Here is a 26274-nt window from a genome sequence, read left to right as displayed (position 1 = left end):
AAGAAAAATCTACTCCCCCTGTTGGTTTAAAGGAAATTCAAGGATTTTGACTTTGAGAATGTAGCTCAAGGACAATCTGTTTTGTAACTATTTGCCTGAATTACATCTAAGAGGTTTGTGATTCATGTCAAATGCATTAATAATTAACATTAATCTTGCATAGTTTCCTCACTTTGCTTAATGAAATAGATTCATTGGTGCCATACTTACATACCTGAGAGCAAATGCCTTTCACGAATGTCTCTGTAATTCTGCTTTAGAAGATGTTACAAAATAAAAAACTTATATTTGAAAAGATTGTAATTTAAAATAAATCTTGAAAATATCATCAGCAATAATTTGTTAAAAAGCACAAGGTGTAGCCACAAATGTCCTCAATATATTGATATTTTAGTACTGTGTGTGCTGAAAATTAGTTAAAAGTGAAGAAGCATACAATTCCAAGGAATTTATATTAAACTGCTTGTCTTTTATTCAACCAAGATCACTGAGGAACAACTATTCTTTAAAAAAAAAAATTTCTCTACTCTCTCTCTCTCTCCCTCTCTCTGCCTTTTTCTGTCTCTATTATTCCTCTTTCTTGCTTCCTCCTTCTCTTTCTTCCTTTCTACCTTTTTTTTTTTTTCTCTTACCTTTCAGGGGTTAAAACAAAATACATGAACAATATAATTATGCAGTTTGTGTATATATAATTTATATTAAAGGGAGCCCAGGTGCCCCAAATCCCACAAACATAAGTAAAATATGTTGTATTCTTCCTTCCCTGAAACAGTCAGAGTTGGCATCAGCATGCTGGGCACAATGTAGCAAACTAGAAGTAACTTGTCAATTTTTAACAAAATCTTTCTCCCTTGCAGAGCTAAATGCACCATTCTCCCTGAAAACCCTGGCGACGATGACATCTTCTCACTTGGTTTCCATAGCATCCATTCCTGAATCCCCAGTATGGTCCTTGGTCAGGGCCATCCTTCCAGTTCCCCTAGAAAGTTGGCAACCTGACCAGCCAAAAGAAACCGCCCCTTTTCCGAAGACTTACTCTGTCCGTGGTGCTGAACCATTTTGCCAAGAAGCGCCCAGACGGGCGCTGTCAGCGGTGCTGAAAAAAATCTTTCCTGACGCTGCCCAAATCACAACAGTGTATCTGTTATTTACTCACGTCCTCAAAGAGCAGCAAGCTTTCTCCATCTTAATTCGACTCTACCGCAGAGCAGAGTTTGCGCTGGCGTGATGGGAGGAGATCATGGGCAAGAAGGGAAAACTAACAGCGGCATCGCTCACCTGAGACCTAAGATGCTCCCATGAGTTTCGGAGGTGCTCTGCTTCTTACAGCAAAGGCACCATTTTAAAAAGTACTATCCTTTTGACTTCGTCCTTACACAAGATTTCTGTGATATTTCCACCCGCGTTAGAAAGGCAGAGGGTTTGTCAGCAACAAGGCTTTTAAAACCGAGGATTTACATTGTTTTCGAGAGGACTGACTTCCAGGACAAGGAGTCATCTGCACCCGCTCAAATACCATGGCACTGCGTGCGCCCTTTGCCACCGGATCCTCCCCTTCCAATGAGACTTTCTGATTGTGTCTACCAACTCTCCTATTAGGAAACCCGTGGGTTGCATGCAGCTATTCTGTTGTATTCTCGTTCTCACTCTTCCTCCCCTCTCTCACTAGCACTCTAGCAAGAGGCACACCGATACCATTCTGCTGAGGAGGAAAAAAAAAAAAAAAAACACCTACAACTACCTTAAGCGATTAAGACAATATGCGCAACTCTCGCCTTTCATAGCGATCTCTGTTTAAATCTGGCAAGAGCCGACACCAAGCTTTGCAAGAATGGAGTCGGTAAAACAAAGGATTTTGACACCAGGAAAAGAGGGGCTAAAGAATTTTGCTGGAAAATCTCTCGGCCAGATCTACAGGTAAGGGAAAGCAAACCTATGTTTGCCTGGGACTCAGCATGAAAAAAAATCTGCAGAGCTATTTCCTTAAACCCTGGTTGCTTAGATATTGTAATACGATCGGAAAATCTTTCTTTTTGCTCATTGCTGAAGTGAGGCTGCTCTGGAAACCTACTTATTAATTCAGGAATGTTGCACTAAATTAACCTGTCTGCTGTTTGTGTGTGTGTGTGTGTGTGATTTTTGCTGTGGTACCTGCAGATTCTTATCCTTTCCTACTGAGGATTTATCCTTTTTACAATTGAGAAATGACCTGCACCTGTTCAAAGAGCCTTTCTTTTGTTGCTTATAGTGACACCAAATTAAATTCCTTTAATGCAGAAAAAGGAAAAAATAACACAACCACCTAAAAAATTAATAAAATTCTGAAGGGTAGTGGCAGAAAGAAAGCTGGGTTTTAGTTTCAAAACCACTTAGAGAATCCCCCAGTGGAATCTTCCTTCTGGACTGAAGGAATAATCAAAATATATCAATAATTGATAGCAATAGCAGTTCCTCTTTTTAAATCTGAAACAATGTATATATATTTTTAATTATTTGATCTCTCTTAAATGTCTATTTCTTGTGTGGGAAATATCACAGTGCTTTTAAGAAGAGCCATAATAATAATCAGCCAAATGACTTTGGAAGTATTAGAAACGTTTTAAAATTTTAAATCCTCTCTGTAGTCACTGTACTATTCTGTAAATTTTAAAACTTTAAATCTGTTCAGGAATATGACACAAATACACCCTTTCTTAATAACAGGAGCAAAATCAAGAAGAAAGGGCAGAAACAAAAGGAGAAATGATTCTAAGAGAGTGCTAATCTTCAAACTTGGTAAATTGAATCCTTTGGAAATGTATAGGAAATGTAAAGAAAATGACTAATGCAAGTCCCAGTTTTCCCAATCTCTCCAGCTCTGGTGGGCTTCTTGTAGGCACCATCATGCACCTATGCGGCAGTAAATGCTGCAAGGGCCCTGCAGCTCCACAGATGCCCTGGAAAGAGCTATCTTTCCCAGCCCAACTGCCATCAGTGGAGAGTTCAGGTGCAGAGTTTAACTTTGCATATATGAGCAGATGAAGCCAATGTGAAAAAAAGAATCTCATTAATGGAATTTTACTCTCCTAAAATAAATACATTGCCATATGCTCTAATGCTGGAATTAGACTTTAGGAATAAGTACTAACATAGCTACAGTTAGCTTTATGGTCTGTTCCCCAGTTTGTATTTTGCAGAATTTGCAAGTCTGACTTTTTTTCCTAGTAGCCTCAAATTGCTTAACAGCTGTCTCCCAAGCTAGGTATTCTTGAAATTGATCTATTTTGCTTTCCCTGTGTGTATGAAAATGATTCTGTGTGGCAAGATACATGGTGGATTGGAAAACATCTGCAAACTGTAAACTGAGAGGTTCTTTGTTTAAATATCCATCTCAAAGGTTCACGATGTGTTACCCTTCACATTCTTCTTTTTAATAGAAATTTCACGGATATACTGTGGACCAGAACAGCACTATCAGCTTCTAAGTTAAACCATTCCATCACTCTACTTTCCCCTACCCCCAAGGACAAAACCCAGAGCGATTGAATCAGAGGGGTGAAATCTTGTGAAACACTACACAAGTTAAAAAAACACACACACAAACAGAAACATAAAACTGGTATCTTCTACCTTGATGTGGGACATCTTCCCAGAGTTGATTTGGGGGCGCGTTCGTGTATCTGGGAGTCGCATTGTCTTTGGAAATGGGCCCAGGACATTTTTCGGTGTTTGTAACTGAGATAGTAATGACGCAAGATTGTGAATAATTAATTATTCATGTTCTGGCAGTAGGAAGCTTTGGTGTCGGCCATATGCGGCGGAGGCCTTTGTTTCAAATTCGAGTAAAAAGAGGGAAAAGAGTAAGCTGTGTCACAGGAGAGTGAACGTTGAACTGGCATCCTGGGGTTAGAGGAAGGGGAAGGGAGAGGGCGTGACACTCACGGAGCCTTCGCAGATCTCCGCGGGGGCACTGGACGGGACAGGCCTTGGTCCCCGGGGGCTCCCGGGCTCAGCCGGGGACGGTATCCCGGCGTCCTCCGTCCGGGGGGGTTAACTTAGCCGGAAAGGAAGGGGTACGCGGGTGCAGGAGCGTGCCTGGGCCCGCCGCCGCGGAGCAGCCCTCGGGAGACTGGAGGCTGTAGGACAGCGACTCGGGTAGAGCGCTGCGGCGGGGAGGCGTCTACACAGGTGCTGAGAAGGCGCCGTTCGGGTCACCCTTTTCCAAACTGCAGACCCCACAGGAAAGTCAGGCCCAGGCGATGGATGTGGATCAAGGCACTGTGGGGTGAATCCCCGAGGGAAGGGGGATTGGCTGCCAGAGAAGATAAAATATTGAAAGTTGAAGAGATGCCGTCGCGGGGAGGGAGCCCGGGAGTCCCTGAAGTCTGGTGTGGCCCCAGCTCCCTAACTCCTGAGGGTGGGCAAGGCGGTCAGGGACCCCCTCCCCCAGCTCTGACAGGTTCCGGGAACTGGGAAGGTCCCGGCGTAGGCGGGGTGCCTAAACCCCGCGTCCTTGCCTCCCCACGCTGTGCCGCGCAGGGTGCTGGAGAAGAAGCAGGACGCCGGGGAGACCATCGAGCTGACGGAGGATGGGAAGCCCCTGGAGGTGCCCGAGAAGAAGGCGCCGCTGTGCGACTGCACGTGCTTCGGCCTGCCGCGCCGCTACATCATCGCCATCATGAGCGGCCTGGGCTTCTGCATCTCCTTCGGCATCCGCTGCAACCTGGGCGTGGCCATCGTGGACATGGTCAACAACAGCACCATCCACCGCGGGGGCAAGGTGATCAAGGAGGTACGCGACGGCTGGCCCGGGGGTGTCGCAGACCCGCTTCACCTGTTTGAGCCTCGCTCTCCCCGCCGAATGCGGAAGGCGTGGTTGCCCCTTCAAGGCCCCCTCTAGCCCTGCCCTTCTAGATGTGGCCGCGGCAATGTTATCGATCCCTGTTCACTTTGGAGCACGCCGCTTCTGTTCTCTGGGCCTTCTTTTTCTCCCCAGCAACGTGGAAAATAGTAAAGTGGAAAAAGCTCAATAGCTTTTTGAGGATAGAGATTTCATACAAGGACTTGATCCTCAATACCGTCCGTAAAATCTAAATCGAACTAGTTTTCTTTTACCCGGAGGAACAGAGCAGCAGATCAGTTATTATTTCCCCCAACTCTCTGCAGTTCTCTCCCAACATTCTTAATCACCACAATGAAACAAAACCGAAAAACAAATCAAAGCAACCGTGCACACCTATCGGCAGTTTTAGCCAAGAGGTCTTTAGGAGCCGCCCTGACTGGCGGACAAAGAGGAGCTTGACAGGCTCAGGGTCACCGGGAATCGAGTGCCGCCCTCCCGTAATCGTACAATGTGCGTTGAGTGGTGCCTAGAGGGGGCGGGGGGGGGGGGGTCAAAGTCAAGGGCACGGAAACCCGCGGGTCCGGAGACTTCCTGTATAGAGACCTGAGAGAATTTAAGTGGCAGAGCAAGGGTTGGGGGTTGGGATGATAAATTCGGGATGGGCTTGTGGATGGGAAACTGTGAGCGCTGATGGGCCCTGGGTTATTCTTGGAGATCCTGCGAAGGGCGTTTGGTTTCAGAATTTTATTCAAAGGGGTTAGAAAAAGGGTCTCCAGTTTCCCACGCCGAATAAGGGCTCTTTCACCTTTCCTGTGCGGATAGTTAGCCCCAGTTTACTTAAGGTTCGCCTTGGATGGCAAGCCATGCTGGCGAGGGCGGAGTTAGGCCAGGACCTTCAGACACACCCCTCTTCTGCTCGCCAGACTACCCCTGAGTGCCACCTCTGTCTCCACTGACTCCCCCGGTCTCCCTGGGCCTTTTCAAATCTTTCTGGCCCAGACCCATCCCCTTTTCAGGGACCACCATCCTTCCCACTAGCTCCTCCGACTTCCGCGCGTTCCATCCCAAGCTCCCCAGCCCCTCTTCCCCAGCTTTTTCCCAGTTGGGTTCCATTCTCCCAGCGATTCCACCGCTGCAGCCGAACAGGTCGGCCTGGGCTACACGGACCCCCGTCAGGTGTCTCTGTCCCCCGCTAGCGAACAGAATCTCCTCGCGGAGAGTCCTCATTTCCCAAACTCAAGCCCTGCCGGCTCATCATTCATAGAGGCGATCCGACCTGCCAGGCAGTCGTCGGGGAGCAAATTCAAGGCACCCAGCTTCGCTATGAATCCATTTCAAACGAGCACTGTTTTTCAGTGAAAAGAGGATTTTCTTCTCTGTAAGAAGGTATAGATTTAATTTTGTTAGGAAACGAACATTAAGCCATCCCCACGACTAGAAGTCAGGGAGTACCTCGGGCGGTGAGGGCCGTTCGGCAGAGAACTACTGATCGTGAATTTCCAGCCCAAAGCCCTGACTAAACGATCTCCCTCCACCTGTTTCTTTTTTCCCTACTCCATAGAAAGCCAAATTCAACTGGGACCCGGAAACCGTAGGGATGATCCACGGTTCTTTCTTTTGGGGCTATATCATCACCCAGATTCCGGGCGGCTACATCGCTTCTCGGCTGGCAGCCAACAGGTAAAGCTCCGGGGCCCGACGGGGGGCAGAGAGGTGGGATTTATACCCCCCGAAGGGTAGCGGAAGCCGGGGCGAGAGCCCCGTGGGACTGGGGAACTCCTGGACGAGGTCTCCTAGTCCCCTGGAATACACTCTCGGGGCTGGAACATGGTGCCTCCTTCCAGAATAAGGCGCCCTCAAGGATGTTGGTGCAGGTTCCCGCCGCCCCCTCCCAGCGCGGGTGTAACCGGCTTCTGATGAAATGGTCGACGTGCCCCAAGGCCTGGTAGGTGCTGAGGCCGGCCGGGGAGCCGGGCAGCTGAGACCGTGCCTCCCGGTGCACAAAGGGTGGGGGCGTCACTGCGCGCCGCGCCGCGCATCCCGCGGGTACCACGGCTCTGTGTGATGCTGACCTGGCAGGGCGCATCGAAAGCCCGCCCAGATGGTGCTCTGGGTCTGCCGGATTTGTTTCTATGGAGGCAGCGCCCCGGGTGCGATTCCACCTGTTAATGAGCTCGGCGGAGTAGGGGCGGGGTGGGGAAGGCGCTCAGCTGCGTCCAGCGGCCTCCAGCCTGGCTGCGGTGGTGACGGCGGCCGGGGTCCTAGCGCCAGCCCTCGAGTTCCCCCGCCGGCATCTGCAGAGGCATCCCGAAGTGCGAGGCAAAACGACTGATGGGGTGGGGTGGGGGTGTCAAGGAGCATAGCCTGGCCCTCCGACGGTGAGAATCAGCCTCACTTGCTTCATTGTGTGCACTTAAATCTAAGTGTTAAGCTGAGAAAGAGCAGATGCTCTCGCCTTTCCTGGTATTGCTGCATAGTGGTTGGTGGTTTAGTCGCCAAGTCTTGTCGGACTCTTTCAACTCCGGGGCGGGGGGGGCGGGGGGGGTAGCCCGCTAGGCTTCTCCATCCATGGCATTTCCCAGGCAAGAATACTGGCGGGGGTTGCCGTGCCCTTCTCCAGGGGATCTTCCCAACCCAGGGATCGAATCCTGGTCTCTCATATTGCAGGCAGATTCTTTACCCTCTGAGCCAACAGGGAAGCCCATTTGCTGCATAGAGACCCCAAATAAAGATTTTGGGTCTTCTTTCAGAGCCTACCTAGGACTTCACCTCTCTCCTTCCCCGCCAAAGGTTAAGTGTTTCTGGGAAGTGATCTAGAACTGGTCACCTCTCTAGTCTTGATCTCCTCTCTGCTTCCCTAAACTGGTCTCTCATCCCTCAGTGACATCTCCCTTCCCAGGCTTTTGTCACCTGCAGTCCCATTCAGGAGAGGCGTTTTCTGGCCCCAATTTTCTCAGTCATCTCCAAGACCTAGGGAGAGATTCTTGGGAATTTATTTTCGGCTTAATGCCCCTAGGGTGAGGATTTTTGTCCTCAAAATGTTGAGGAGAGTGCAATAGACTAGAAATAATGCCCCTTGAATATTATCTTTACCCTAACATTGTGATGGCTAATACTCAGGCTCAACAGGATTAAAAATATACATATATATACTTTTAAAAATGGTATCAGTTTAAACTGAAAATTATTAACTGTGTAGAGAACCCTATTTTATGGATGGGATAAATTTTAAAAATTGACATAAGGCAGAAAAATTTAAAGAACTATTTTCTTAAATATTACTGGCAATAAATATGTTACATTTTGACTTTTATATCCATAATGCAGTGCCAATAATTTTTTCCTAAAAATATTTTCCAAAACAAACTTCCCAGAAAGTACTCCAAACATACATATGTAAAATATTTTTCACTTCAGTGGAAAACCATGCATAAATTCACACACACACAAGGAAACTCAATAAAAGGCGAAATAAAAATATAATGGCTATGGCTTTAAGTTTTTTTCAGAGTCAAAACCTTCAGCTTGCCAAATGTTAAAATGCTAACATTTTCCTGCCAGGAAAAAACATCAGGGATGCTTTAGCTTTCGCTCTTTCTAACACTGGGAGGTCAGTAAACAGGTTTTTCTAGGTTAAAAAAAATGCAAGCTCATTGCTATCACTTGTGTCATGTCTAGTAAAGAAAAGGCTGATGCTGACTCAGGTTCTAATTTATTTGAAGATTTTCCTCAAGAGAAAATGTCCTGAAGCTTAGAATTTTTATTTGGATCCAAAACCACATTATCTTTAAGTAGATATTTAGAAGAGAGAAACAATATTTTTCATATACAATGTTTTGTGTTATCCAAGGCAGAGAAAACAAAGTCAAATTTTATTGTAAAATATTGTGAACAGATAAGAAAGTGAACCTGTTCACTTTTTAAGATTTTGATTATCTGCTTTATTTTTAATATTTTAAAAAATATTATTAAAAGCATACAATGAGAAATATACACTGGAAACCTCTTGTGAAAACAGGTTTAAAAATGCATAACATTTCCTTTTCTGATTATAAAAGGGTTACATATCAAATAGGAAAAGTATAGTAAAAAGAAAGGACAATAAAAATCTTACATAACTTAATCACCCAGAGACACTTTCATTGACTAGTTGGTAAATGTCCAATTAGTCCTGTACATGCTACGTATAATTTTATCTTAGAAGACTTTTTTTAACATAAAGTTTTATAAATTTTTAGAATTGGCTTGAAAGCTGTGTGTTTCCATTTTCAAAACAGCAAAAGCAACATAGCAAGACCAATTTTCCACCTACAAGCACTGCGCACCCATTCTGCCTTGCCTACAGATCATTTAATAATAGAACAAGCTTTCCCTTGAGTGGGATGCTGGGGACAGAGTCCTTTCCCTCTTGGTGTAAAAAAAGCTCTCTTTGGAAGTGTTTGCCATCAGTGTTGTGGGTGGAACTGGAGTAGAAGAGCTGACGCCTGTGGAGACATCTCCCCTAGAGAGAAGGGCTTCTGGTCACACCTCCTGGCAGATTTCTCAATGAAAAACAAACAGCAATGATTTGGCTGCTCCATTTTATGAATTAAACAAAAACAGCCCCACTCTTGGTCAGAACACAGATTTCTTGGTTCTTTTTCTGGTCCAATTCTCAGAATTCTTGCTTTTCTGCTCATTGAGAAGAGGAAGTAGGGGAGTTGTGAGGGAAAGGAAACTGGGTCTCCAGGAAAGCTCCTGAATCATTATTTTCTTTACCTTGCCTTAAAGGGCTATTGCACACCCTGGATAGGAGAATTTGGTCAACTCCCTCTATAGAGGGTTTTAAAGTGGGGAATCAAAGGAAGATTTCTTACAAAACCTGTAATGCTTTTAGATGAGAACATATTTCATACAGTGATTAAAAAGTATTGGGGGTAAATTAATTTTGTCTTTAAACAATAAGACTGTAGGGCTTATGGTAACTCAGATACTTACAAATGTGAAATTACTAAAAACTATCTTTATCTTGCATTTAGAGAGTGATGAGGAGCCTGGTCAATGACTTAATGGAAGAAACAACAAAATTTTTGCAAAGGCATAACCAAAGAAGGTCAGATTTATCAAAGGAAGTTTGGTCAACATTATGTTTTTAGTGGATGATGTTGTATTCAGAGACTATTCTTGCCTCTGTCTAGGTGGAAATATTACTTAAGCACTATTTAAAAACATTCCCTATTCTGCTCCTGTTCTCCTGATTTCCCAACTCTGCTTTAATTTTTTATGTAGCACCACTGCCAGCTATCATACCAGTATTTTTCTTAATCATCTATAACTAAGAAATGACTGCTTTCTACAGTAAAATGTGAGCTCCAGGAGTGCAAGTAGCTTTGTCTTATATTAACACCACTATATCTCTAGCATCTCAAAGAGTGCCTGGCTTATGATAGATACTTACTGAGTAAATGAAATAACATCTCAACAAAGTGTTTCACACTCTAACTACAGATTCTAAAGCCATTAGGGTTGTGTTCAGACTCCTGAATGTACTACTTAATAACCGAATGGCATGAAACTTTATTTAAACTCTCTGAGCCTTGGTTTGTATTTCTGTAAAAGGAGTTGTTAAACTATTTACCTGCTGGGAGTATCATGACGGCTAAATAAGAGAATATGTGTAAAATTCTTAAGCATGCCTGGTACTCAATAATTGTTGACTGTTACTTATTTCTAATAGCATTTTATATTCAGAAAACAATGAAAGAAAAAGACCCTGATCATTCAGTATCACTTGTGTTTAAATTTGCCTTAAGAATTAGTAATGCAAAAAGATTATTTCTCTTGTGATAAAAATAGCTCTTTTCTCATATCAGATTTCTGCCTTTAAAATTATTTTCCCATATATATTATTCATAGTTAAAATTATTGTTTGCTGAAAGTGCCATAAGTCTCATGTAAAGGCTTGTAAACAGCTGTCTTTAAAAATACTTTTAGCCAACAGTATAGGGATTATAGAATTTCAGTATATGGAATCTTTGAATTCTAGCCAGGCATTATAAATGTGCTTAGAGAAATCCATATAAGTTTGAGGTTAGACTTCTCTGATAAAAATTAAAGATTATTTCCCACACCCCTATCCTTTATTCAAAGAGAGTTCAGTTCCTAGTGGAACATTTTATCTTTTCAGGTATTCTTGGGTTTCTAACTTGACTTTTGCTAAAGAGAAAACAGTTCTTTATTCAGATAACAAACTGACCATCACATGTATCTGTAGCATGTAGTGAACTCCTGATAACAGAAAAAACAGCAAGTGAAGAAGAACTAAAGACCCTTTTGATGAAAGTGAAAGAGGAGAGTGAAAAAGTTGGCTTAAAACTCAACATTCAGAAAACTAAGATCATGGCATCTGATCCCATCGCTTCATGGCAACTAGATAGGGAAACAATGGAAACTGTGAGAGGCTTTATTTTGGGGGGGATCCAAAATCACAGCAGATGGTGACTTCAGCCATGAAATTAAAAGACGCTTGCTTCTTGAAAGAAAAGCTATGACAGACCTAGACAACATATCAAAAAGCAGAGACATCATTTTACCGACATGGTTTTTCCAATAGTCATGTATGGATGTGAGAGTTGGACTATAAAGAAAGCTGAGTGCCAAAGAATTGATGCTTTTGAATTATGGTGTTGGAGAAGACTCTTGAAAGTCCTTTGGACTTCAAAGAGATCTAACCAATCCATCCTAAAGGAAATCAGTCCTGAATATTCATTGGAAGGACTGATGCTAAAGCTGAAGCTCCAATACTTTGGCCACCTGATACAAGGAACTCTCATTTGAAAAGACCCAGATGCTGGGAAACATAGCAGGCGGGAGGAGAAGGGGATGACAGAGGATGAAATGGTTGGATCCCTTCACTGACGTGATGGACATGAGTTTGAGTAAGCTCTGGGAGTTGGTGATGGACAGGGAGGCCTGGCGTGTTGTAGTCCATGGGGTTGCAGAGAGTCAGACACAACTGAACTCAACTGAACTGAGGGTTCAACTCATTTGATCCTCTCATTTTATCTATTGGGAAAGGAAATAGAAAATCAGGGAGGTGGTGACTTGTTCAAAGTCACAAAGAGATTGTGACTAAAACTCAGGTGTCCAGTAATACATGACTACAACCTCTCTCAGCATTGAAAGTTGACATCTCTGCCTGATATTATATGGCTTATTGCAATATTCACTTTCAGTAGCAAGTTGAGCCCTCTACTCTCTGAATGAGTGCCTACAATCCATCATACCCTAAATCCAGGACAGAAATCCATGAATTAGAGAGAGAAGCCTTTAGCAGGCCCCAGGGATTCTTAGATTTTTGTGGCAGGAGAAACATACTATATCTGTGTGTGTGTGTGTACTGGCTCCCAAATGATTTAGCCATAACCCAAGTGATTCTGTTCTTTTCCCTGCAAAAGGCAAAATGCATACATGATAATGACTTAGACAAATAGTGTGATTTTTCTGGAGGGAAAAAAACATGGTATTTGGAAGTTTTTCTACTGACCCAGCCCTTTGGCAGTTTGAGCTTCTAGAAGATTGTAGAGATTTGAGCATGACTGGGATAGTTTAGACCCTCTGTCTAGAAGAAAGAGGTTCTTGCTTGCAACTCTAATTGATACAGCTCAATTTGTACTACCGCTATAAAGAAAAGAGGATTTATACTTAAAAATTAATAAATTCTAATGTACAGATTATAGAACTGTTTACTAACATGCATTTGCATTTATATAAGTGGAATTTGATATACTTTAGGTAAATATTCTGGCTTGCCTGATTATGAAAACTCCTCTTGGGAGAATGATTTTCAGAAAGAGGAACAAAGGTACTTTAAATACAATGCCTTCATACTTTCAGCCTAGAGAGAAATAATGTTACTGGTACTATTCTGTCATTTTCTTTCACAAAAATAAAATAATGAAGATATTTATTATAATAAGCATTGGAAATAGATCCTTAAGTCTCATCACCAAACTCTCTCTTTCTCTGTCTCTCACCTGTTTATCATCTTTTGCCTTCTACACTTACTTAGCCATTGCAACACTGATTGCCTGCAGGAGTTTCTTAACTCTTCCAGTGAGAAGCATTTACAAATTCCTTTTGGTGAGAAAATAATTCAGACTGTGACTATAAAGCCTGCTGCAAAATACCACCATCTTGCTATGAGGGAACTGGTTCATAGTGATCCAGTCCTTTAGGGCCAGAGGTGACTATCTCTATTTCAGTCATCTGGCTGCCTATCAAACATCTAGCCATTTCCCCATTGTGGGCTCTATAGGTTTGGTATCTGGGGCAATGCAGAAAAGGTCTTCTTTTCTTCTGACAAAAGAAATACCCTTTCCAGGAGATGAATAGATGTATTGGGGAGGAGGGGTCCCTGAGGGTTTGCACGTGGTTTGCTGACACGGGCTTCTCTCGCCTTCCAGTCTCCTCTCCTCCCGCCCTTACTAGGTCTGGCTTCCGCTGCGGCTGCCACATCCCACTACTGCAGTGCAGAAGCAGCCTCTGGGGGGAGGGACATGATTCTGAAGGAGGAGAGTCAGGTGGGCAGCTGGTAGAATGATGCGTCCGCTGCCATATGCCACTGTTGGGGCTGTCTAATTTCTCTGTCATGAGTGATGAAGTCATTTTTACACCATAATGAGGTACCAAGGGACCCAGAGGGCTGGCTTGCACTTGTGTATTCCTTTTTTAATTTGGGAATGGGAGCATCAGATGTGACAAAGGGAGGCACCCAAGCCCTGATTTGATTAGATTAAATCCATTAAACAGCCTGGCTCAGTCTATTCCTACAGATCCTCTCCAAGAGGATTAGTGCCCCACCTGGGGTGAGAAACACTAGATCCTTGTTAAGTGACAAGCCACTACCCAAATGGAAACTGATTGATTGATTCCAGGAAAATAGATATCATCTGTAGAAATGACAAGTCACCAGTGTTCCTGTCACCTCTTCCAGGCAAATGCTTGTCGGGTGGGCTTGATATGTGAGGTTGTTTGTGGCTATGGGTCATAGGAAAAAGAAGATGACTGGGAATTTCACAGCGAACTCACTGTGGGTCACACTGAATGTTAATCATCAGGCAGATTGTGATGCTGGTTTTCAGAACTGCCTTTGCTTCTTCCGATGTTTCTGTATCAGGGATACTGTATGGTTCTCAGTTCTGGTAATCTGTTTATAATATAGAACATCCTCTGTCACTCACACTTACACAGACACACAGACACACACCTTTCCTCTTTTTTTTTTTTTTGTCCTACAGTATGAAGTGATTATATTCTCTTACATATAATCACTTTAAGAAAACACTGGGAGGGTGTGTGTGTGTGTGTGTACATGTGTGTATAACAGAGGAGAAACAAGTAAAATGAGGTTTTAACTTAAAAATAAGCAAATCAAATTCATCTTAGTATGTCATTTACTGCAAAGGAAATCATGAGGAAAACAATTTTAAGTAGCTTTCAAGTAGTTCATCATTTTGAAAAGCAATCTTAATAAGCAAATGGCTGTTATTTCATTTCACAGATATTGTAATAATGCTCTTTGATACATTTAGAGCATGAATTAGTTTCTAATCCTGTTCTTCAGGCATAGAAAAGTCAAGATTTTTTTTATATTTACTTTTGCATATTTCTTTGCTTTTTTCCCTCAACCAAAATGTATACCAGGAGTGGATTTTTTTTTAGGTAGCACCTTAGTTGCCAATTATAAGGACAAAGGCTTTAAACAGAATAAAATATTTAGTTGAGGTTCCTCTTATTACTTGGAACTTCATCAATATTTATCTAATTAATGATTTTATATATTGACTATTGTTCAGATAAAGCAATATTTTAGTTTATTTCATTGCTAAAAAATTAGTAGAATTTGCATTGATTGCTTGTTTTTATATATAATACTAATATAAATATACTGACATAAATATACCACCTGATATTACATATACTGATATAAATATTGTCTGGTATTATTGATAATGTACATTTACAAGTCAGAAATTAAGCAAGTTATTTTAAAATGAAAATATATTTATTTGGGGAAATTTATTTCTACAAAATATTTTATGTAAAATATAATATTTACTTTTCTTCTCATTATTCACCTTTATTTGGAAGAAGCTATGATCAGACCTTACATGAGTTTCTTAATTGAAATGGATTATAAAGCCAAAAAAAAAAAAAAGGAAAACTCAGGCTGTGGATCAGAAATTGGATTAATTTTACAAATGTGTAATTGATTAATTATATTGAATAATATCTTAAATGTATATTCTATAATCAATTCATTAAAATAGTCTCATATAAAATACATTACTGTTTACGGTTTAACATTTTACCTATGGTGAGACATTGAAAACCCACCTGCAAGAAAGCTACAGTAGAATTTCAAAAGACAAAGGTGTTATAAAAATGAACCTGAAAAATAAATATTTCCTTTGAGCTCCTGAAGCCAAGCAGTAGCATGGCTGTTTAACTCATATGATACTGTAGAGTACAACCTTCTCCTAACCCATAGTTAAAATGAATCCAGAAATCTAGCTCTTATATTAAAATGGGGGAAAATAGAAAGCCAGCTCTATTGCATAGCAACACAGAAGAGACACTCTAATCATGTAGAGTGGAGAGGGGGTGAGTGAATATCAGAAGAGCTTTTCAACCAATGTGAGGTAAATCATTCAGGTATAAAATTTTTTCTTCTCCCTAAACAGTGCAAACAGTACATATGTATTGGGGATAGGAAGAGAGAGCATATGAAATATAAATTGTCTTCATAATTTTCTTAGTTCTCCATTTTAGGAGGCAGATGCAATTGCAATTAGAATTAAATTAATAAATAGACATATCACTAAACTTTTTATATATCATCATTCTTCCTTACAGCAGCTCTATAAAGCAGACATTCTTATATATTCAAAGACATTGTGTTACTGATCAGAGGACTGAACAGAATAGCAGAGTAACTTTCCCAAAAATCACTACCTGGTAAAAGGAAGAGAAGTCTTTTGATCAGAGGATAAACTTGAAAAACAGATGATGGTGGGTATTATTTTCAAATGCAGTTGTATGTCAAAGTCGAGACTAGTGCTAGGGAAATAAAACACACGTGAGTAGTAAATGTTTCTCAGTACATAATCTATTTACTATTTCTTCAACTTCTTTATGTTCAATGCTTATATTTGTTGGTTTCTGTAACATCAGGCCAAACAAAAGTGATAACTGTCAAGCATAATACAACAAGCACAACTACGTTAAATACTGATAAATGGAGAAATTCTTTAGGAGGACAGTATATCACCTCTGAAACATTACCACCTAATTTGATTTTGAAAGCAGAGCTTAAAGAGAGTCATTTCAGAAGCTGATGATGTGCTGAATGGAAAGTGTAATGGCAGTTGATTTTAGTATATCCACAGTGTTGTTTTGAAGACTTAAGGATGAGGCCAAACTGGGCCACGCACTTGCTATTTCAAGTGCAGATTGATCCACAGGAATATTCTCAATTCTATTAGTCCAGAACTACTATCCTACAGTTATTCTAGGGAGTAACTCAGCTTTTTAGGACTGTTAGAATACCCAGAACAGTAGGTTGCCCCCATTAAAGACTCAAGAACAAATAAATGGTCAACTGATCTTAAAGGCTATTGGGATAAAGAAGGCTCAAGGAAGAAAGACCTGTCATCACCTACATTTAGGGAAGGGAAGATATCACTTCCTCAGATTTAAAATCTTTATACAAAAGGAGCTGGTGGTGGTTTCTTAAGCACATGCCACATGCAAAGTATTCTGCTACCATCTAGGAATTGGAAGAAATAAAAGACCTAGACTGTGTTGTCCAAGAGACACAAATAATATGGAGGATCTTGGGTTAAGTCTTTTGAAAGTGATCTACAGTGCTTTAGAAATATCTGAGAGAGACAGCTGGAAAATAAAGGTGTGTATGTGTGTGCATGTGTGTGTGTGTGGTGGGTAGGTATCGAAGGCAAGTGTGTAGGGGATACCAAGACAAGTAAAACTGATCTGAAGAAGACTGTCAATTTCTGTTTGCTTGTTTCCTGTCAGATATTTTAAATAGACTGTTGAGGTACAGATCAATGTACTGATGTATTTCAGTCCATACTATGTGCCCTCAGAATGGGAGCCAAGATTCAGGCACTTTAAGCTTCCAGAATTTCAGGATGACACAGAACAACTTTGAATCCATAGTCACAGAAATAGCATTATTAATTAGAGCAAAAACATTCTGGAGAAAAAAGACAATAACAGTTCTCTGGAGAACTCTGTTGAATGTTAGGGAGTTTCTATATCATGATAGCTGATATTATAAACCACTTACTGTTAACCAGATACTGTCTCCTTTCATAATTGATTCATTTAATCTTCATGATAATCCCTTAAAGAATGAAGATACACTATCTCCACTTAACAAATGGAGAAGGTACGGCTTAGAGAATTCAAGTAGTAACAACTGCACAAAATCAGATCTAGCAAGAAATTGGAGTTGGAAGTTGAATTCATACAGTCTAACCATAGAACATGTATTCTTAACTAATGTTATGTTGTACTGTTTGTATGTCCCAACGAAAAATATGGCAGGCACTCAATCAGTTTGGTTAATGAACTGAAGTGAAAATTGCTGTCATGTCCGACTCTTTGCGATCCCATGAAGTATACAGACCATGGACTTCTCCAGGCCAGAATACTGGAGTGGGTAGCTGTTCCCTTCTCCAGGGGATCTTCCCAACCCAAGGATCAAACCCAGGTCTCCTGCATTGGAGGTGGATTCTTTACCAGCTGAGCCAAAAGGGAAGCCCAGGAATACTGGAGTGGTAGTGTATTCTTTCTCCAGAGGATCTTCCTGACCCAGGAATTGAACCAGGGACTCCTGCGTTGCAGGCAGATTCTTTACCAACTGAGCTTTCAGGGAAGCCCCCAATTTGGTTAATGAGGACAGTCAAAACAAGGTCAGAGGACTCCTCTTTTGGCCTTGATCGAATGATCTATGTATAATCTGTATTTTATCAAGGAGATTGCCCTTTTCAGCAGGTGTTTCCACTTCACCCTTGCTGCTCCCCTCTATAATAAAAGGCAAGGCTCTTATTTCAGCTATGACAAGCTCCATTCTCTCTGGGCCTTTCCCTTGCCCCAGATCTGTCTCTTTTGTGAAGGCTGGGGGGAATATCTAGCAAATTACTGCTAAATCAGTTATTCTCATATCAGGAAAAGCAACATCAACACCACCAGGGTACTTGTTAGAAATACAAACTCTCAGGCACCATACCAAGCTAGGAAATCAGAAGCTCTGGTCCAGCCCTCTGTGTTTGAACATCCTGAAGGTGATGTTCATACATGAGGAACTCTGGAAATCACAGTGCTAAACTATGTTACATTCCAGAACTTTTTTTCCATCCTCAGTTTTCCTATTTCTTTGACTTCTTTTCTGAAGCTTAGATTTTGTTCATAAAAGGACAAAACCCTTCTCAAATGAGCTCTCTATTTAACTACTTACTTCAAATCAAACTACTAGGTATACATTAAATGTTACAAGCATGGAAAACACATCACAGGAAATATGGGCATTCGTTTATGATGACTTTGCATGAGTTTTAATCTATAAAGATATTGAATCACTGTGTCCTACACCTGAAATAGTATAATGTTGTAAGCCAACTATACAAAATAAATAAGCAGACAAACCATAGGAGGGACAGAATAGAGCTCTTCTCTCACTCCCCACCGCTGTGGCCATTCATCTTTCAATAACATTTTGGTCTTTCAGAGTTTTTGTTATTTTATCTGCTGCTGGCACTGTTAGGGCTAGAATTAGTTCTGCCTCTATTAAAGTACAATATAGCTTAGGGGTTAAGTATTTAGAACCTACAACCAGACTGAGTCATTATAAGACATAGTTCTCCACTTAAAGTGTCTATGTGACTTCAGCAACTTATTTAACTCACCAGGACTTGGTTATTTTATCCATGAAATAAGAATGGTAGTAGTAGCCCTCCAACATAGTTTTTAGTTTAAAATGAAAATCTGGAACAGTGAGTGGCACGCAACTAGCACAATACCATTGGGTGTGATTATTTCTCCCTGACTGACTCACATTTATGGATTTATTTTTATGTGCCAGGCACCAGTCTAAGCCTTTTAGGTATATTGTCTCTTTTAGCCTCACAACAGTCCTATGAAGTGTGATAGACTAATACAATCATTGACCAACTCCTAACACCTTTTAAATGCTTAGGATATGTCAGACATTCTTCTGGGTCCTTAACTGGTAATAAATCATAGGTTCTATAAATATCCCTGTTTTGTAGATGAGGAATGAAGCATAGAGAGAAAAGTACACTGTTTAAGATCACTCAAGTAGAAAGTGACAGGAGTGGACTTTGAACCTCAGACGTCTGGCCCTAGTAAACACGATCGAGGCCATTACATTCCTTTTTATAGACAAGAAATCAGAAGCCAAATGAGGCTAAGTAGCTTTCCAGTCACATAGTTATTAACCAAGAAAGCTAGAATCTTACAAAAATTTCTGTACAATACTGATATCATCTTTTCTTCCTCTCCCACTTTAGTGACTTTGACTGCTTTACTCCCTTGCAAGCCTTCCTCTTATCTGAACTCACATGTATGCTTCTCACCTTCTGACTCCCTGACTTCATCATTTCCTACCCCCTCGATTTCAGTAAGCTTTTCACGTCTTCTTAACTTTAGGGGCATAATTGCGTTCCCTCTGTGGTCACCCTAAACTCTATCAGCTCCAAGATGCCATGGACTTATGATTTCTTCTCTTGCCTGCCCTACACCTACTTAAACCCTCCTTACAATTTCCCTGTTCATCTCACTCCTGATGTTCTTCGACTCACGTGTATCACTATGTTCAGCCATTTTCAATTCTGCCTTCGTTTTGGATATGTAATGTAATCTCTTCCATGATTTGAAACTTTGCTGATTCATTTCCTCTTTGGAATTGCTTCATATTAATCTTCCAAAGCCCAACTTTAAAGGTTCCCCCTGAAGGACTTGCTTCCTTGCCACGCCAGCTGAGATGGACTTTTCCCTCCTTTGCTTTCCATTTGCACTCTGGTTATGGCCTTTAGCGTAAGCTGTGTTTTGGCTAGTTGTCTTTCTTTTGCTCTCCTACTACACATAGAGCATCCTGGTCTTTTTCTAGGTGCCTAGTTGCATCATGTGGGCTCCCCTGGTGGGTCAGCAGTAAAGAATCTACCTGCCAATGCAGGAGACGCAGATTTGATCCTTGGGTTGGGAAGATCCCCTGGAGAAGGAAATGGTAACCCACTCCAGTATTCTTGCCTGGGAAATCTCAAGGACAGAGGAGCCGGGTGGGCTGCAGGCCATGGGGTCACAGAGTCAGACATGATTTAGCCACTAAACAGCAATAACAACAAGTTACATCTTGTAGATAAAAGAGCAGAGATTTATAGATTTCCATGTCAGAGAGTTTGGAATTCAGATACCAGCTCTATCGCTTGCTTTTTTCTCTTACACAGTCTGTCTCTAGTCTCTGATTTGTAAAATGAAAGGAAAGTGTAACTCAGAGTTGTTGTGAGGATTAAATGAATTAATGTAGGTGGAGAAAGTATAGCAAGTAAATTTTGGCTCCCTTTTCCTCCTCAACACAGTACCCTAAATATAGTCTCACAGAGGTTTGAAGTGTGAAAGCATAAATCAGTGTTGATTGAAGTGGCTGTCTCAATTTTGACTATCTGTAGTACATTAAGAAAAATGTAAAAATGTTCCATATTGGCCAAGAATTTTGATAGTCATCATTTTAATTACTTGGATATTGATTTAGATATCATTTTCATAAAATTAGAAAAAACTAGATTCTGAAAAGTTTTATGAATTATATTCTTAAATAGTTGGAAAAAGTCAATCCATTTTTATAATGCAATGGCCACTAATAATAAAGAGGATAGCTAAACAAATTAAGAAAGTTAAAACTAGGAAGCATTTGGAAATGTCACAGATTATATAATTAGAAATACTATTCAGGGTAAGAATGGAAAGTAAACATTGAAAGTAATCTACCGACATTTTAAATCTCAGGAATAGTGTGATTTCAAGTAACTTAGTGAAAAATGAGTATTTAAATTTTCAGTTTTAATTCTGAAACACATTACTGACTACATATTATGTGCACAATTAGATGTAAATCCCAGCAATAAAACCCACTGACCTTGGAATTATATAGACTAGATTTAAAACAAGATTCTTGTTTTAACTTGGAGCTGCTTAACAACTTGGGCAAGTGATATCACTTACTTCAGGCTTAGTTTCTTCATCTAGAAAATGGGTATATTAATAATGTCATGTCATTGGGTTGTTAGATTTTTGGTATGTGAAGTATAAGCATGATGTCTTACCAGTTGAATAGTCACTCATTAAATTTAGTTCTGACTACAATATGAGTTGGGTAACAAATAGTTCATGATTGATTCGGCTTTACTGGCAGATGATTTTGTCCTCCAAGGGATATTTTGTGATTTCTGGGGACATTATTTGTTGTCACCATTTGCAGGCATGGGCTACCGGCATCTTGTGCATAAAGGCTGGGGTGCTGTTTACATCATCATACAGTGCACAGGACTACATCCCACAATAAAGAATTTTGTTCATCTCAAAATATCAACAGTGTGGGGGTTGAGAAACCCTAAACTAAAAAAAAATAAGATTAATCTCTCTCCAGTTTATCTAGCGATAGCAATGTTTTCAAATAGGCAGAAAGAAACTGATGATTGAAAGATATAAAATAAATGTCATGCACCATTCTTTCAAAATAAGTATTAGAAAAGAAGACACATATTAGCTAAGCCTGTTAAAAAAAAAAATATATATGTATATATTTGCAAACTTTAGCATGCACATGCAAAATTATCACCTGGACTGCTTATTACAACAAATTTCCAGGCTTCACTCTTAGCACAGTCTGTTTTGGAAAGTCTGGAGTAAGAAGTCTGCATTTTTAATAAGCACTCCAGGGAATTCTAATGCATCTGGTTCATGGACAACAATTTGAAGGAATTCTTCCAAAGAGCTGAATGGAGTAGTTGGATGTATAACTCATATAAACACTTTCGAAACTCCTTTAGCATTATGTAGCTTTGGTTCTCTTTATCCTTGATGTTGTAAGTAGCCTCAGTCTCATTTTTATTGAGCATAAGAAATAAATTAAGATGGATCTACAGAAACAACAGTAGTTTTCCAGTATACAGAAACCTACCCATAAGCCCAAAACTCCCGTGTCATTTTCTCTCTCTGCTTTCACCCTTTCTGGTGCACAGGTTCAATATTCAAACTCCCAGAGCAGGGGAAAGACATTGGCCTTTGGGATCAGGTACCATTTCCACTAGGTCCAGGAAGCTTGCTTCACGCACGCCCTTGTATCTAGTTCTTCTCAGCCCTAAAGGAAACCTCCAAAATATTTTGGAGTTTGCACATAAAAGCATGTGGATTTCAGCCTTGAGACAGGTGAAAAGTCAACTGAAAATAACCAAGCATGAAAATACATTTTAAAACAATTTGGGGGGCAGGAGGAGAAGGGGACGACAGAGGATGAGATGGCTGGATGGCATCACTGACTCGATGGATGTGAATCTGAGTGAACTCCGGGAGTTGGTGATGGAGAGGAAGACATGGCGTGCTGCGATTCATGGGGTCACAAAGAGTCAGACAGCAACTGAACTGAACTGAACTGAACTGAATAATGATTTTAAGTTTTTATATTTTAAAGATAGGATATGGGATTTTTGCATTTAATTTCTGGAAAATAAATCCATAGTTGGCAGAAGTTTAATATCACTGGGCATTTTAATGGGGATAATCATTTCTAGAAATAAAAAGTTTCTATTTTGTGCCAAACATTTAGGAAATAAGTTACTCTGACTCAGAGCCAAAGGTACCTATTCAGGAAATAGGACGCAGAAAGAACAGAAGAGAATATTCACCTCTTAAGTGACTGTTTAACTCTGTGAAGAGAAGCCACTAAAGACAGGTGGATTATTAGGCTATAGCAAGTAAACAAAAGTTTGTATCCCAGTCTATGATTCATAGAAAAAAGCTGATCTACTTCATCCTTTCATAAAGTCATTTCTCAAATTTCAGTCGCAGATTAATAATGATCAAGGCTCTTTCAGAAACTCACGTCTTTAACAGTTACATTTAAACGTGCTCCTGGAAAAATGAGAACTTTTATGAGGCAGCCAATTTTGACTGAACTCAAGGTTCAATGTTTGCCTTGAAAAAATTTACTGACTAGAGACAATGTGTCCCCAGATTTCTCTGCAAGAGAAGTTTCCAAAGTTACCTGGTTAAGGGGATGTATTTCTTGCTTAGTTTTACATTAGGAAAGATTTTTTTTGTTAATAATGGAATATAATTTTTACTTGTAGATGGATAAATGTCTTAGCAATTCTATTTTGAATTGTTTATATGTATGCAGAAAGAGGGGTACCCAAAACCCCTCCACTCAACCACCTACACAGAAAGACAAACCTGAGGTAGATATATGAAGTACTAATTTTTTCTATTTTAAAAATATGTCCTGTGGGAGCTGATCATTAGATCTGGGGAGCATTTACATATGATTCCCTTCATAAAATTTTATGAATGGAGTTATAATTTCCGTACTTCAAGGTATCAGACACAACTAGACACAACTCCATTTAGGCACTTACTATTTCTTCAGCAGCTCTTCAGTGAGTATCTCCTATGTATCAGGCACTATGCTAGGCATTAGGGATACAGCAGTGTATCTGAAAAGCAAGCTCTTGCCCTTCAGCAGCTTACATTGTAGATGATATATAGACTCAAACAATATACAGTGTTTAATTAACTATTTACAATTTGTAATTATATCTATGAAGAAAGTGACTAAAATTGTGTATAAACAGATTTATTCAGTTTAGTTCAGTTGCTCAGTTGTGTCTGACTCTTTGTGACCCCATAGACTGCAGCACACCATGCTTCCCTGTCTATCATAAACTCCCAGAGCTTGCTCAGACTCATGTCCATCGGGTAGGTGATGCCATCCAACCATCTCATCTTCTGTTGTCCCCTTCTCTTCCTGCCTTCAATCTTTCCCAGCATCAGGGTCTTTAAGAAGTCAATTCTTTGCATCAGGTGGCCAAAGTATTGGAGTTTCAGCTTCAGCATCAGCCTTTCCAGTGAATATTCAGGACTGATTTCCTTTAGGATGGACTGGTTGGATCTCCTTGCAGTCCAAGGGACTCTCAAGAGTCTTCTCCAACACCACAGTTCAAAAGCATCAATTCTTCAGTACTCAGCTTTCTTTATAGTCTAACTCTCACATCCATACATGATTACTGGAAAAACCATCACTTTGACTAGACAGAACTTTGTCGACAAAGTAATGTCTCTATTTTTTAATATGCTGTCTAGGTTGGTCATAGCTTTTCATCCAAGGAGCAAATGTCTTTTAATTTCATGGCTGCAGTCACCATCTGCTGTGATTTTGGAGCGCCCCCCCCCCCAATAAAGTTTGTCACTGTTTCCTTTGTTTTCCATCTATTTGCCATGAAGTGATGGGACCAGATGCCATGATCTTTGTTTTTTGAATGTTGAGTTTAGTGCTTCAAATGATGTAGCAATTCAAGATAGTCCAATATCTATTTAAAATGGCTAGCCAATCCAGTTCAGAACATTCTTATTTTTTTAGAGAAAAACAAAATTCTATCTTGAAATTGCTTGTAATTAACTTGATCTGAGAAATGTAGATCTGTTAACTCCTTTTATTTTTCAGAGTTTTCGGAGCTGCCATACTTCTTACCTCTACCCTGAATATGCTAATCCCATCAGCAGCCAGAGTGCATTATGGGTGTGTCATCTTTGTTAGGATACTGCAGGGACTTGTTGAGGTATGGAACTACAGGATGACGTCATTTTAAGGTTGGCATGCTAATAAGAATCAGAAGATTATCTTTGTTTTGACCTACAAATAAATATATTGTATGAGGTTGTGTCTACACAGTGGTAAAAAAATTGAAAAAGTTAGAAACCAGATATCTTTAAATGATGATAGACCACCACTGTGGCTGTTTACCCTCACTTCTCTGGAATTGAGTGATGATGAAGTGTTTCGTGAATGACATAAAAAAAAATTTAAAAAAGAACAGGCAGTTTTGTTAATGTGCTGTGATAAAAATTTTGAGTCCATCCTCTGAATTAATATGTTTGGAGAGTTTTATAACAAGTCCCTCTTGGCTTTACCTCATGATCTGAATTTTCACTAAAAAAAAAACCCAAAAAACATTTCATTGAATGTATTCTTTGGGCATCAACTCTAATGATTGACTTTTGCTCCATTAACCTGTAGTCTTTGAAGGAATATCATTTAAAAACTTGACAAGGGCATACTTATTGCCCTTTCTCTTTTCATGAAATACGGTGAGAGTAGATAAGTCAAATAAAGTATTAAGGCACTGAAAACAGCTTCTTGTCTTTCCAAAAAGAAAGAAAAAAATGATAGGATCAAAACAATACAAAAAAGAATATCTTAAAGATTTTAAGTTTTAGACACTCATTTCAGGAAGTATAACAACCTTCAAGGATCTAAGCTGTACCTTCTTCAGTAGGGATTCCTTTAATTTGGGAATCACTAAGTTTAACTCCTTACAAAATTGTCTCTCAAATTGTTCAGAATTGCAGATGAACTGAATAGTAGAGGATCTTTTCTCCGGCCTTAATCAGAAGAAAACTGACATAGAAGGAAGTCTTAAAGGGTGGGAATAACTTGAACACGTGACTAAAAAGAGGTCATGTCTTACCTGGTCTGGGCTGAAAGTTTTTAAAATGGAATTTTATGGAATCAGCAAAGAAAGGCCCTCAAATGGCAACTGGAGACCCTGTGCCCATTCTAAGAAAACAGCATCACATCAGAGAAGTGAATATACTTATTTTCCTATGATCCAAGATTCTAAACAGTGCTGATATATCTCTTTCCATCACAGGGTGTCACCTACCCAGCATGTCATGGGATATGGAGCAAATGGGCTCCCCCTTTAGAGAGGAGTCGGTTGGCAACCACCTCCTTTTGTGGTGAGTATTATGTGCAGATACAGTTATGTGCATAAAAGCTTAGGAACAACTTTTGTAAGAATTGCAAGTTGGTAAAACTCATCTGTAAAACCATTTGAGGTGTGTCTGTATGTGTACATGAAGAAAGGTTTTTGACCCACCATTCGATTTCTTTAATTATTACTGGTCTACTGAAATCTTCAACTCCCTCTTACATTTTGTATTTTTCTCGGAGTTTATTCATTTCTTCTGAATTTTCAAATATATTCATTAATTATTTTGTTATAGTTTTTTGAATTTGTTTTTTATTATAGTGTTGTACTATTTTTATATCTCTGACTTGGGTGTGTAGATTATATTCACTTGTGTAGTCTTGT

The 26274-nt window shown here is 40.2% G+C and overlaps 1 protein-coding gene across 1 annotated transcript in view; it reads left to right on the top strand.

Moving 5' to 3' along the window:
• The first annotated feature begins 1831 nt into the window (after window positions 1-1831).
• The window catches only part of SLC17A6 (solute carrier family 17 member 6), a 38344-nt gene continuing 13901 nt past the window's right edge, over window positions 1832-26274 (top strand). Inside the window, exons 1-5 of the mRNA XM_069565352.1 lie at window positions 1832-1917; window positions 4519-4771; window positions 6384-6502; window positions 24624-24738; window positions 25831-25918. Of these exons, the coding sequence (XP_069421453.1) occupies window positions 1832-1917; window positions 4519-4771; window positions 6384-6502; window positions 24624-24738; window positions 25831-25918 (661 nt within the window). The remainder of the gene's footprint in view (window positions 1918-4518; window positions 4772-6383; window positions 6503-24623; window positions 24739-25830; window positions 25919-26274) is intronic.

Source organism: Ovis canadensis, chromosome 21 (genome assembly GCF_042477335.2).
Source record: "Ovis canadensis isolate MfBH-ARS-UI-01 breed Bighorn chromosome 21, ARS-UI_OviCan_v2, whole genome shotgun sequence".
In the NCBI taxonomy this organism is placed as follows: Eukaryota; Metazoa; Chordata; class Mammalia; order Artiodactyla; family Bovidae; genus Ovis; species Ovis canadensis.
Note: the sequence above shows the minus strand (reverse complement) of the source record. Positions and strands in the feature narration are given on the sequence as shown.